Here is a 15,189-nt window from a genome sequence, read left to right as displayed (position 1 = left end):
CTTTGATAAACTTCGATGGGATACTTTTGAAAATTTATTTGGTACAAACTTATCACAAGCTGCATGGATTCAAGCAAGCTTGCTCATCTCCCAGGCCTAATTAGGAGTAAGTAAGTCTATGTATCAAGTATAAGAAGCATATGGCTGTACAACATCAGTATGCTCATTAGTTTCGCAAAATATTGATGTTTAATTGCCGGATAAAACAATTCACCACAATCTAATATCAGGCACCTCGCATCTTGGCATTACAAATTAAAGAAAATTACAAATTAAAAATCCAGAATGCAAAATCATTCAGGGATTTGTTTGTTAGGCGAACAAAGGAAAGAGAAAAAGCCCGCTTTTTACTTCTGTAAGTTCCACAAACATGAGTATGGCTTGCAGCCCCATCTAATCCGGCTCCAGGCCTTCATTTGCAACCGAATGCAACCGACTGGAACCATTTATGATAAGGGCAACCACGCTGTTACTTGCCACGATCAAGGAGACGGAATCGCAAGGCATGATGAAATCTGGTATCGGGTTGTTGCAGCTTTCTCGTCTAAAAATCTTTCACCCCTCGTAGAGAAGAAGAACTTAATCCGTGGACCGATGAAAGCCCAGAAGTCCAGCTTCAGTGAAAAGCCGTTTTCCTGCAAAAAGATTATTAGGTGCTGCAACGACCATTTTTGTGTGTTTAGCAAAAAAGCAAAGGTAGGCTGTTTTGACACCAGTAGTATCGTGTTTCAAAACAATTGAAAATTCCCTTATCATTGCTCATTTCACCCGCGTTGAGAAAGATCGACAAAACACGACATACGAAGCGTCAGTTCTTGTTGGATGTTGTCAGTTTCATCGGCTTTGCCCGTAAAAGACGTCGGTTCTTGAAGTGGTTCATCGAAATCAGTTTCAACATAAGAAGCGTCGCACATTTTTAGTTGGATGCAGGAATCTGAACAAACTGGGACCATGACATCACTTGACATTAACAGATTAAAAAGAGCCGATTAGATTTGTTCATGCTTTAAAAAACTGAATTTAAGATGCCAAATTGATTTTTTTTTCTGATCGGATCCAATATCTTCCGCTCTGATTGTTTCTGTTTTGTCAAAATTCTCAAAAATAGACACATGCCTAGAGCGGCGACTAAAACAAAGATTTCCTTCAAATAACAGCAAATATGTTATTTATCCTACCCTGTTCAAGGTTTGGCGTTGAATTTTCTTAAGAAATGCGGTGAAAAAAAAATTCATCGCGTATTTTTTACATCTTTCTGCTGTGAATGCGGTGAATCGCGGTGAATTATCAATTTTCATCTCGTTCTCGATATTCTTACAAAAAAGACGTCCCGAGACTGGTTTGAACTCCTGACCTCCTTCATGACTTCAAGCCTTCAACTGCTTATTCCACTGCGCCAACTGTCACGTACTTCTTTGATTTTTCCTGTGAAATTAAATCAGATTGAGTAAATGTTGAAAATCAAATGCGGTGATTTTTTGTTAAAAAATGCGGTGAATTGCGGTGAATTTTTACCGCATTCACCGCATTTGCCGCATTTGTTACATTAATTTGCCACAACGGTTGATGCGATGAATTTTTTTAAGAAATGCGGTGAATTTTTGTAAGAAATGCCGTGAAATATTTGTTTTCAACGCATTCACCGCAATCACCGCATGTCTTATAAATATTCACCGCATTCATCACATTTCTTACAAAAATTTACCCAAAAACTTTGACCCGGTTGGGTATCTTAGCAAAGTTAAACAGTGCAAAAATTTGGCTTTTTCCCCGGGTCGAGAAAAAATCGGAAAAATATGTAAGATAAGCAAAGAAAAGTTGGCTGTTTCACCGCAAATTTTGTACATTATTTGCGGTGAAATGCGGTGAATGCAGTGAAATTGTGTAAGTTCACCGCTAGAGTAATCGTGAAGTTACAAAAGTTCACCCTATTTCACCGCTTACTACAACTTACCGTCACTGCACGGATTCGAACATCTCACCTCCTGTATGTCAGCCACTTCTTCTTCCACTGCGTCCCTTCTCACTAAAATCTTGTATATGTGTTTTTGAATTTAAATCCAATTCACACTCCTTTATGTAAAACATACGCGTTGAACTTTTGTAGGATAAGCGGTGAAATTGCAAATTTTAGCAGTGAAATCTGGTGAGTGTGTTGAAATTATGTAAGTTCACCGCTTACTGTCGTGGTGAAATTACATAAAGTCACCGCTTAAAAAAGTTCCAAAAAGATGTATGATTGTTTGTGTGTAAATTTTCCGTGTGTCTTTTAGTATATGTATTTTAAATTCGTTGACAAAAGACAACTCGAATCGCTTTCTCTGCTATGAAGTTGTGTAGTTTCAACGCATTCACCGCTCATCTCACACAATTTTAACAATTTTTTCTAAGCTTTGAGATTAGGTAATTTCATCACTAAGTTAAGCGGCGAATTTATATAATTTCACCGCATTCACTGCTGTTCCCACCCAATTTTAACACTTTTTTCTTAGCGGTGAATTTATGTAGGTTCACCACTAAGTTAAGTGATGAATTTCTGTAGTTTCATCGCATTCACCGCTTATCTTACATAAATTTGACAATTTTTTCAAATCGGTGAGTTTATGTAATTTCACCGCTAAATTCAGCGGTGAAATTATGTAATTTCTTCGCTACCAGGCGATAAAGGTTTTTTCACCGCATTCATTTTTCGCCTGATTTATGTAATTTAACCGCATTCACCGCTTATGTTACAAAAATGTTCCGCATTTACCGCTTATCTTACATAATTTTGCGTTGAATGGCGGTGACACTTTGACCCGGGTCACAGTTTATCGCCAAATAATAAAACATGTGAGCTGCCAACAAGCTACACAACTAACTAGTGTTTCTTTAGCGTAAAAATGCACTCATACAAACAAATGCATTTTGCACTAGGACGCTGTTTTATGGTGTAGAAGGACATTTGACGGAATTAACTTTCAGGCTGCAACTTTTCCGCTCAGCAAAAGATACCTGCAAATCAACCTAAATTAGCAAACTAGAAGGTGAATGCGAAAACCTGGTTGCAATAACAGTTAAATTAGAAGCGCTGAAGTGGGATCATATTAGAATTTTCAGTGAAGAGCTTTGGAAAATGTTCTTTATAGCCGGTATTTACTGTGTACAATAGAATATTCACGCAGTTACGCATGCACAAAACCAAAGATATGCGTGAACGTTTAGAATTTTTAAAAGCAACTAGAAACCCGTTTTTTTTTAAATTTGTTCTTCTTGCAAATAAAACAAAAGTTCTGAGCGAACGCGGATAGTTGTTTTTATCTGTCTCGTGCAGTCATTAGCGACTACTGGTACCACAATGAAAACTAGTTGACAACAATGTGGATTGGCAATTTACAAGTCAAATAAATAGACTAAAATGGAAAAGACTTCCAAACAATTGTGATTGCAGTTACGGCCAGATGTAAGAACATTTCAGATATTTTATCCTTTTACGATTTAAGCCTTTAAAATAACTAAAATAACAAATTATTCTGCAATTAATCTGGCCGTACAATTTATGTTTGTTTTGTTTGCGGAATGCACTTCCTCGGAAGTATTCTGCGGCGGAGAGTAGATTCCGCTTTTCAAGTTCGAGTGACTGAATTTCCATATAGGGTACAGCCTTTTCATCCCCAAAGATTGTAAGTGCCCTTCACAAGCACAAGGTATTAAAAAAATAAACTTGGATTGTGGTAACAAAAATGAGAACGTTTACTCGCAATACTTGCTACAAGTAGATGCTAGTATGAATTAATTTGCGGTTGATGAAAAACCGTTCATTCGCTAGATTTAGCTGTGCATTTAGCTGTGTTCTTCGAAAATAGCATACTTTTTCATTCAAATGCAACTGCTTAATGTGAACGTCTACACCCTTTATCTATTTCTTTGTGTTCTAATATGCTGATTGCTATCGATTGCTTGGAAAACTTTACTCATGTGGCTCTGAACAAAAATTGGTGTTAACAAATGTTCATTCCTTTTCACAAAATTTTCATCAAAACATCACGTGACTGATGAAATTAGGTTAGTGACAAAACTTTCGTTTCAATTGCAGAATGACGTAAGCAGCCTCAAGTGTTTTTGTAACCCAATTTTTTTTAGTTTTGTATTGTAAATTATATAATGCTATCATTATGTAATGCTATCATTGTAATGCTAATTATAAACTTTCCCGTCTAGATTTATTTCCCGTACCTACCTTTCAGAGTAATTCAGTACTGAATAACCGACAAGAAGTTTTTTTTGTACTTTCCTGCAGTGTTGTCAAAAGTTTCTGACTTTCATTTTGATCCAGAGCTAATTCAAAATTGCATTCTGAATTTTCTTCTGATTCAGAACTAATTCAGAATTGCGCTCTGAATTTTCTTCTGATTCAGAGAAATTCAGAGGACATAGATTCTGAATTTTGCTCTGATTCAGAGAAGTTTCAGAATCAATACAGAAACTATTCTGAAAACGTTCTGAATCAGTACTGAAAGTTAAAATTATTCTGAAATTGTTCTGATTCAGTTCTGATGCTGACTGAATGGAAAGTACGGGTTAACTGATGTGTTTCGTGAAAAAAAAATGAACATGAGGGTATGCCAATTTAGTACGGTTAGTATAGCGTAGAATATATCAAGAAGAAGCAAAAGAAGGCTAATTTTTGGTGCATTTTTTTAGATAAATTTCAAAGTTTGTTTTAACAAGAATCACGTGGAGACAGCGGGTTCAAAATTTGTTATTTTTGTCAATTTTGACATTTTATCCGAAAATTGAAAAACTGTTTTTAATTTAGTTGCACGGCTTTCTTATTCAGTTTACCGAAAAATGTAACAAGCTTGTACTAATCAGATATCAATGTGTCACTCTGTAAAGGAATTTAAAACAGTAATGATTCTAAGCCATTCTTAATAACTGAGTGCTTTACCCTTTTGCCCCTTGTTGACTATTTTGTATTATTTCACACAGCTTTACAGCTCGTCAATATAAAAGTATTTGCATTTAAGAGAGCAGCGCAGGATCAATTTATCGATAATTTTTTGCTGCATAGCAGTTGTTTTTTTGGAAAACAGTTTGTCAATTATGGGCTTGTAAAATTTTTTTACCATTAACTTTTATTTCCTATTGTGTACTAGATTTTTTGTCGACAGAGTCGAAATATTTTAGATGTCTTGGTGCAATTGAATCATTTGTCAACTCCACAAGTGACACATTATATCAACGAAACTTCAGCAATTTTTCAAAATTAATTTTTCAAAGCAATTTTTCAAAAATTAATTGAAAAATTGTGGAACTGTCATTGAATCCCGCACCCTAGTCTCATAGCAAATCTTTTCTAAAACATGGTGTTCCAATTGTATATCATCTGCCGAGTACTACGAGACATACCCCAGCCAACAGAGTCCGTGGACCACATCGAAGTGGTGTCGCAGGAAATCTCAGCAGGCTGTTTATGAATCAAGTTTTGCGACGAGAACATCAACAAAATGATCTATCTCTCATTTGAATCTATTACAGCGCCAAAGTCACACTGGGTCATTGTTGACAGCTCTGAGTCACACAGCTCTGGATCAGACAGCTCTGTCACTTCTCGCTTCTGTTACTTAAACTGACTGTTGCAGAAACTACTCTGCTAAACTGCTGACAGTGTTATTTTTTTATTTGATGGTTTTGTTTGAACATTTCAAAAACATAGTAATAGAGATAAATTTGATTATTGTGTGTCTCCTGGGTCTAGATTGTTGTAACCTAGTAGCAGGCAAGGCTTTTATCCTGTTTTTTTTTTTTTGACTGTCAATGATGAAAGAAAAATTGGAAATTAGACTGGTCAAAGTGTTTTCATAAAGCCTTTTTTTCTATGATTTTTTGGTCTAAACAGGGTGAAAAGTGGCATGATAATAATCTGTTCATTAGTAAAAATACAGACTGAGTATTACTATGATTCAGCGCTGATTTACAATGTTACTATGATCCGGGATATGAGAAATGAAAGTTACAAAATAACTGATAGATTAAAATTCGAATTCAGACAGAACATCTATGAAATGGCTTTGAAGTGTAAAGCTGAGGTTTAATGAATAACAATTTATAGTTGCTGTTTAAAACGATATAGAGTCTTGTCTCCAGCGGAGATGGTTTACCCTCAAAAATAGTGGTACTGGTAGAGCAATAAGATAAAATTTACCCTTATTTTACATATTTTTAAATAATTATTGGGGATTTATAACTCCTCCTCATTGCTCTTATCACACCCTTCAAATTAATATCGTGGTACACCCCTAAAGCAAATTACAATAAACTCTTTTATTATTTTATGAGGAGAAGCAGGCTTATAAGAGTAATTTGGAAGCGCGTTTAGATGTTTTGCGGACTTTGTTCACATCGCCTTGTCAAGTACCATGTTTCGTACGCCATGCGCCCACACAAGCGGTACTCTTCAAACAACTGTTCTTCACTCTTAGTAGGTTTTCGGTAAACAACTGACAATGAATCGAAGAAGTCAAGCTTTTCCAGAAGATAGCGCTTCTGGACTCTACCTCGCTCAACACCTTCAAAAGGGAACGCGAGGCCAACTACGAACAGCCCCGGTGCGGTCCCCTCCGCAAACCAGTCCACAAATTTTTCAAAAACTCCGTCATGCAAATAACCGATTGAGTTAGTAGTAAGCATGTTCGCCTCTCGACACTTGTGCTGTAGAAGCGACTCATTTTCGGGTGTCATGTTGTTGAAATCAACTGTCTCAGTTTCATCATAAATGCCACAATCTATTCCGTACTGCAGGGCAAACTTGCTTGAATCGCAGCCGAATGTTTTCACTGGGAACAGAAGTGGTTTGTGGATATTGTACATGTTTTCTGGTGTTCCCCACATTTTGGCAAAGTCCTAAAGAGCAAATCTTAAGGAATGAGTATATGACCTATATATAGGGACCTATATGTTCCCTCAATTACTAAAATGGTTCAAGAAAAACTTATCTGATTCAATGGCCAAAAACTTCAGATTAAATCTGTCCCCGAAGTGAAAAACATCCACACTGTAAAGGCATAAGTTTACTATGAGTCTGGGTTCAATAGTTAGGCATTGGTTGATTAAGAATTAGGAAGAACTCGTATGAACATCTATTTTAAAAACAATACTGTAGTAAGACACCTGAGGTTCTGAAAAATTTTAATTCGATCAAAAATCCAACAATCGAATCAAATGAAAGAAACTAAAGTTCGGCGCTTTCTTCAAACTCATCACTTTTGTGCAATCAATTAAGCAGTTCATAGATTGAACAGGCAAAACGATAAAAAAAAATGAAAACGGGACAAACTTCATTGGGGAAGATCGAGAGTTCAAAGACTGAAGTCGCCGGATGGAACAAAGAAATTTGGTTGAAGGACATTTAGTTCAAGGAAGTGAAGAAAATCTAGTTCAAAAGAGTATCAGATGAAAGTTCAATCACCCTACGGCACCTCAAATAAGAGGAGTGTGGGCGCGACTGACCTGAAGTTGCAAAGAAAGCAACGTATACTGTGCGAGGGACCCAATCAGTCACAAAACATGTTCTCTCAAAAGCAATGTGACGTGTTGAGCAAAAAATGATTGCAAGAACAATGACGGCAGTCATAAACGAAGTAACTATTACCCCAAACTAAAATTTGCTTACTATCAAAACCGTTCGTCTACGATATTTACCATGCACAGAGGATTTTGGCGATTATCGAAAGCTCTTTCGGCAAACAGAAGCTTACTTGAATCTCATCTGAAACAAAGTCAGAAAAGAGTTTCTGTCAAATTTGAGCAATCGAAAAAATTGAACAAACGAATAAAACAGCAACCTGCACCAAACGATCTTTTTTTGGTTTTGTCGAAGACAGTGACAACCAAGTTTATTACAAATTCAGGCGTGCTACAAAAATCTTCCAAGGTTCGGTGCAGCATTTCCGTCATCAACAATTCTAAGCAAAGATGGAGTCTGCCGGAGGCCTGATGTAAAGCTCGCCCGAGTACTACCATTTGGAGAAGATGTTTTCAAGAAAGAAAACAATTTGGTAGATGTAGGAATTGAGGTTGTGGAGCATGCGTACTCGATGAACATGCGTTAAGACAATTTAAGCATTAAAACTGAAAAAAGAGAACTTTTTTATAACAGTTTTTCATTTCGTCCGCGTCATTGTGACGGTTTAGTTATATTAATAGGACAGAATTTGATTATAGTTACAAGTACAGTACAATTGATATGAGATTACAAAAAGGGGGAACAACAAATGCAGACTAACAACACTTGTCTAAAGCAGCCGCAGAAAAGAACTTTCTTCCTACAACTCAGCAAATGCCAAATTATGCCGTCTTCAGCTGTAAAAAAACGTGTTACTGTCTTCTGTTTTAGATATTCTTGAACAGCAAAATTGTTACTGTGTATTGTAATGTAGGTTGCAGTAAGTTATTTGTTTTTTTTGTCCTGTATCTGCGATTTATTAGAGCTGCAATTCAACTAATACAAACCCCAGTATCTGATAATTCAAATTGTGAGTACAAAAGTCAGAACGCAACATATAATAAGGTTTGAAAAATTTTGCTTAGTCATATCTTAGACATAAATTGTTGTCTTTTGTTTGTTTTCTTTTCGGATTGACATTGTATAGAAGTAGAGATCGTTTATTTTCTGATCTGTATAAAGCCAGTCCAAATTGATACCGGAAAAAATTAGGAATTAATTACGAAATGAAACGTAATGCAACGGTTAGAATATAACAGATACACAGTTCCAAAGCTAGCTGCAGAAACAAAATATCAGGACAGGTTTTGATCCGCTGAAACCAACTGGGCAGTGTGAATCTTTCCTAGATGCAACCGATTGGGAGAGAAGCCGTTACACTGGCATTAGTAGAAAACAACGAAGTGGTTCGAGAAATAGGTTGATTTAAAAATTGAAATCAGCAGAATAACATAACTTCGATTGAAACACGAGCTTTAAAAATCGAATCTGGCACGGTTTATCGAAATATTTGGCCTTGTCTGCAAGAGTCAAGATTATTGGACAGTTGACATAAGAGCTGAGAAAAGAATGGAAAAGTTTACAAAAAAAATTACAAAATAGGTGAAAGTAGGATGCGTCATAAATGGATTTTTTAATTGGGAAAGTATATTGGCTTGAATCTGTTAATTTTTAATCCAATGTTTCAAACACTTCAACGCTACTTTGCATCTCAATTTCCTAGTTAGATAACAGCCACCTAATTTTTTGGCTTTACGTTGTCTCAGTTGTTCGCAAAACTAGAGCACAATTTCGTTTAACATTTGTTCAAAACGGAACTTCTAGTTCGTAGTATTACAGGTCATTACCTTACCTGATGTTCTTTGCAAATAAAACACAAAAAATTATGCGTTCACATCAATCACTTCAATAGTTTCACACAGAAATTTGCCTAGGTTGCAGTCCAAAGATACTCTACTATCACGGGCCGAGGTGTCAATGCTAAAAAACGCAAAAATTTTGTAGGATTTGCTTTGAATGCGTTGAATTTTTTTATGGAAGATCAAATGTTGAGCATAGCGTAGATCTTACAGAAATTGAAGGCATTCAACGCCAATCTTGCATATTTTGGGTTGAATTTAGCGCTGATCTTACAAAATTTGCGTTGAATTTAGCGCAGCTCTTACATAATTTGCGTTGAATTTAGCGTAGATCATACATATTTTCAACGAATTCAACGCCAATCGTACATAATTTGCGTTGAATTTGGCGTAGATCTTACATATTTTTGCTGAATTTAGCGTAGATCTCACATAAATTCAACGAATTCAACGCCAATCTTGCTTATATTGCGTTGAAATAAGCGTAGACCTTACAAACTTTTGCGTTGAGTTTAGCGTAGATCTTAGATATTTTGCATTGAATTTAAGGTAGCTTTTACATTATTTGCGTTGAATTTAGCGTAGATCTTACATATGTTCAACGAATTCAACGCCAATCTTACATAATTTGCGTTGAATTTGGCGTAGATCTTACATATGCTTCGCTGAATTTAGCGTAGATCTTACATAAATTCAGCGCATTCAACGCCAATCTTTCGTTGAACTAAGCGTAGATATTGCAAATTTTTCGTTGAGTATAGCGTAGATTTTACGAAATTGGCACTGAATTTAGCGTAGATCTCACACATTTTACATTAAATGTAGCGTAGATCTTACTTAAATTCAAAGCATTAAACGCCAATATATTGCGTTGAACTTAGCGTAGATCTTACAAATTTTGCGTTCACATTAGCGTCGATCTTACATATTTTGCGTTGAATTTAGCGTAATCCTACATATACTCAACGCATTCGATGCCAGTCTTACATATTTTGCGTTGAATTTAGCGTATTTCTCACAAATTTTCAACGCATTCAATGCCAATCCTACATAATCTGCGTTGAATTTAGCGTAGATCTTACATAATTTGCGCTGAATTTAGCGTAGATCTTACATATTTTGCGTTAAATTTAGAGTAGATCTTACACAAACTCATCGCATTCAACGCCAGTCTGGCTTATATTGCGTTGAACTAAGCGTAGATCTTACAAATTTTGCGTTGAGTATAGCGTAGATATTACGAAATTTGCGCCGAATTTAGCGTAGATCTTACATATTTTACATTAATTTTAGCGTAGATCGTACTTAAATTCAAAGCATTAAACGCGAATGTATTGCGTTGAACTAAGCGTAGATCTTACAGATTTTGCGTTCACATTAGCGTCGATCTTACATATTTTGCGTTGAATTTAGCGTAATCTTACATATATTCAATGCATTCGACGCCAGTCTTACATATTTTGCGTTGAATTTAACGTAGTTCTCACAAATTTTCAACGCATTCAATGCCAATCCTACATAATCTGCGTTGAATTTAGTGGAGATCTTACTTATTTTGCGTTGAATTTAGCGTAGATCTTAAATTTTTAGCTTTGAGTTTAGCGTAGATCTTACCTGTTTTGCATTGAATTTAGCGTAGATCTTACATATATTAAACGCATTCAACGCCAATCTTGCGTTGAAATAAGCGTAGATCTTGCAAATTTTGCGTTGAGTATATCGTTGATTTTACGAAATTTGCGCCGAATTTAGCGTAGATCTTACATATTTTACATTAAATTTAGCGTAGATCTTACTTAAATTCCAAGCATTAAACGCCAGTATATTGCGTTGAACTATGCGTAGATCTTACAAATTTTGCGTTCACATTAGCGTCGGTCTTACATATTTTGCGTTGAATTTAGCGTAATCTTACATATATTCAACGCATTCGACGCCAGTGTTACATTTTGCGTTGAATTTAGCGGAGTTCTCACAAATTTTCAACGCATTCAATGCCAATCCTACATAATCTGAGTTGAATTTAGCGTAGTTCTCACAAATTTTCAACGCATTCAATGCCAATCCTACATAATCTGCGTTGAATTTAGCGTAGATCTTACATAATTTGCGCTGAATTTAGCGTAGATCTTACATATTTTGCGTTAAATTTAGAGTAGATCTTACACAAACTCATCGCATCCAACGCCAGTCTGGCTTATATTGCGTTGAACTAAGCGTAGATCTTACAAATTTTGCGTTGAGTATAGCGTAGATATTACGAAATTTGCGCCGAATTTAGCGTAGATCTTACATATTTTACATTAATTTTAGCGTAGATCGTACTTAAATTCAAAGCATTAAACGCGAATGTATTGCGTTGAACTAAGCGTAGATCTTACAGATTTTGCGTTCACATTAGCGTCGATCTTACATATTTTGCGTTGAATTTAGCGTAATCTTACATATATTCAACGCATTCGACGCCAGTCTTAAATATTTTGCGTTGAATTTAGCGTAGATCTTACTTATTTTGCGATGAATTTAGCGTTGATCTTACAAATTATTCTTTGAATTTGGTGGAGATCTTACTCATTTTGCGTTGAATTTAGCGTAGATCTTAAATTTTTAGCTTTGAGTTTAGCGTAGATCTTACATATTTTGCATTGAACTTAGCGTAGATCTTACATATATTCAACGCATTTAACGCCAATCTTGCGTTGAACTAAGCGTTGATCTTGCAAGTTTTGCGTTGAGTATAGCGTAGATTTCACGAAATTTGCGCCGAATTTAGCGTAGATCTTACATATTTTACAATAATTTTAGCTTAGATCTTACCTAAATTCAAAGCTTTAAACGCCAATATATTGCGTTGAACTATGCGTAGATCTTACAAATTTTGCGTTCACATTAGCGTCGGTCTTACATATTTTGCGTTGAATTTATCGTAATCTTACATATATTCAACGCATTCGACGCCAGTGTTACATTTTGCGTTGAATTTAGCTGAGTTCTCACAAATTTTCAACGCATTCAATGCCAATCCTACATAATCTGAGTTGAATTTAGCGTAGATCTTACAAAATTTGCGCTGAATATAGCCTAGATCTTACATATTTTGCGTTCAATTTAGAGTAGATCTGACACAAACTCATCGCATTCAACGCCAGTCTGGCTTATATTGCGTTGAACTAAGCGTAGATCTTACAAAATTTGCTTTGAGTTTAGCGTAGATCTTACTTAAATTCAAAGCATTAAACGCCAATATATTGCGTCGATTTAAGCGTAGATCTTACAAATTTTGCGTTCACATTAGCGTCGATCTTACATTTTTTCCGTTGAATTTAGCGTAATCTTACTTATATTCAACGCATTCAACGCCAATCCTACTTATTTTTCGTTGAATTTAGCGTAGACTTATATATTTAGCTTTGAATTTAGCGTAGATCTCACTTGTTTTTCGTTGAATTTAGCGTTGATCTTCCAAATTTTTCTTCGAATTTAGTGGAGATCTTACTTATTGTGCGTTGAATTTAGCAAAGATCTTAAATTTTTAGCTTTGAGTTTAGCATAGATCTTACATCTTTTGCGTTGAATTAAGCGTAGATCTTACATATTTTGCGTTTAGTTTTGCATTGACACTATATAATTTTGCATTTTTGTTTTTTTGTGGGGGGGGTGGGACGTATGTGAGGGGATGGGGAAATGTTGGGGTGCTTCTGAAGTGGGGGTAAGTGTACGGGGCGGGGTAGGAGGTGGTGGTGGTGGTGGTGGTGGGAGGGGTTTAAGGGGGGTGCGTGGTTGGGGGGGTACGTCTTGGGTGGGGTGTGAGTTTGGTGGTGTATATTGTGGGTAGGTTGGGGTACTTGTGGGGGGTACATGTGGTGGGGTGAGGGTGTATGTGGGGATTGGGGGCAATTTTTTGCGATTTTTTTTTACAAAATCAGAAACTTGTTGCGTGCAAGAAAAACTGGAAAGAGTTGAAAAGTCAGGAAATTAGAGCAGAAATTGAACAAAAATCGAATAAGATCTAAGCTGAATTCAACGCAAAATTATGTAAGATCTACGCTTAGAAACTCCAAAATTATGCGAAACGTGATAGTAGAGTCCAATTTATAAAGAGTGCGGATCCTAAGAAAAGTTAGGTTCTGTGGCACAGTGGTAGAAGAGGCGACAAGTAAGCAGGAGTTCAGTGGTTCAAGTACCATAACCAAAGTTTTAAGCGTTAATTTTCTTTGTAAAATGCAACGCAAAATATGTTAGATCTACGCTAAATTCAACGCACTGTACTCAAATTTATGTAAGAATTATTGCGGTGAATTTTCCGAATGTCAACTCTAGTTAGCGCTGATCCTACATAAATTTGGCAAAATTCCTCGGCACGGGATACAAATATCAGCCAGCAGTCTAGTAAACTTTAATCAACTCACGTTGCGATACGCCACTGTTTGCAGGTATTAAAAGTTGTGATAAAAGAGTGATAAACTTGTAGTGACGAAGCCGATTCTGTAGTGGTGTTAATTGGGGCGTTAACGTGTTATTTCTTTGGTAAGTTATGCAACTTTTGTAATCCCAACGAGATTTGATCCAGAACATTGCCACATGGCTGTGATCGCTATCGCCTTCTCAAAGTTATTATTCCGTTTTGCCCCCACCCCCCCCCCCCCCAAAAAAAAACTAAGTGAGAATAAATTTTTTATGATCCAAAGGCGCACGTGCTATTTTCTTAGTAACGTGTATATAACAACATTTGTAACTGGGGGTCATAATAAAATCCCTGGCGTGGGGGGGGGATGTTGGGCGAACCCGGGTTGAAGTTTCTTTGATTTCATACAAGGATCATATATGATTTCATACTGTCCATACTCGATTTCTTAGTACGATCCTAGTATGAAACCAAAGAAATCATACATGATCCTTGTATGAAATCCAAGTTTTCATACATGACCCTAGAATGAAATCCAAGAAATCATAGATGAACAATTCAAGAATTGCATTCAAGAAAAGCAAGAATACACGCTTAAAAAAGTGTATGATCCTTGTATGAGATCAAAGAAATCATATATGATCTTTGTATGAAACCAAAGAAATCATATATGATCCTTGTATGAAATCCAAGTTTTCATACATGACCCTAGCATGAAATCCAAGAAATCATAGATGAACAATTCAAGAATTGCATTCAAGAAAAGCAAGAATACACGCTTAAAAAAGTGTATGATCCTTGTATGAGATCAAAGAAATCATATATGATCTTTGTATGAAACCAAAGAAATCATATATGATCCTTGTATGAAATCCAAGTTTTCATACATGACCCTAGCATGAAATCCAAGAAATCATAGATGGACCATTCTTGAAACGAAAAAAAAACATGCTAAAAAAAGTGTATGATCCTTTTATGAGATCAAAGAAATGATGTATGATCTTTGTATGAAACCAAAGAAATCATATAAGATCCTTGTATGAAATCAAAGTTTTCATATAAGTCCCTGGCATGAAATCCAAGAAATCGTAGATGGATTGTTCATGAGACGAAAAAAACGCTTGAAAAAGTGTGAGATCCTTCAATGAGATCAAAGAAATCATATATGATCCTTGTATGAAACCAAAGAAAACATATATGACCTTAGTACGAATCCAAAGAAATCAATCATCATCCTAGTGTGAGAAAAAGAAATCTTATGGCTTATGATGGATGGCAACGAAATAACGTTATAAAGAATTGTCGCTTCTCATATCACCAAAACATTTAGAGTTTTCAATTAAAAACCGATGAAAGCATTTATAATCTTGAAATGAAATCATATATGATCCTTGTATGAAACCAAATGAATCACATTTTTTTTTGTTTTTTTACCGAAA

General features: G+C 35.8%; 1 protein-coding gene across 1 annotated transcript in view; it reads right to left on the bottom strand.

Moving 5' to 3' along the window:
• Window positions 1–5,890: 5,890 nt before the first annotated feature.
• The window catches only part of LOC142338718 (uncharacterized), a 32,897-nt gene continuing 23,598 nt past the window's right edge, over window positions 5,891–15,189 (bottom strand). The window contains exon 3 of the mRNA XM_075388599.1: window positions 5,891–6,885. Coding sequence (XP_075244714.1) covers window positions 6,358–6,885 — 528 coding nt within the window. The 3' untranslated portion in view covers window positions 5,891–6,357. The remainder of the gene's footprint in view (window positions 6,886–15,189) is intronic.

The sequence above is a fragment of the Convolutriloba macropyga genome, chromosome 4, assembly GCF_964194025.1.
Source record: "Convolutriloba macropyga chromosome 4, txConMacr16.3, whole genome shotgun sequence".
NCBI lineage: Eukaryota > Metazoa > Xenacoelomorpha > Acoela > Convolutidae > Convolutriloba > Convolutriloba macropyga.
The sequence above is the reverse complement of the archived record's forward strand: the minus strand, read 5'-3'. Positions and strand labels throughout refer to the sequence as shown.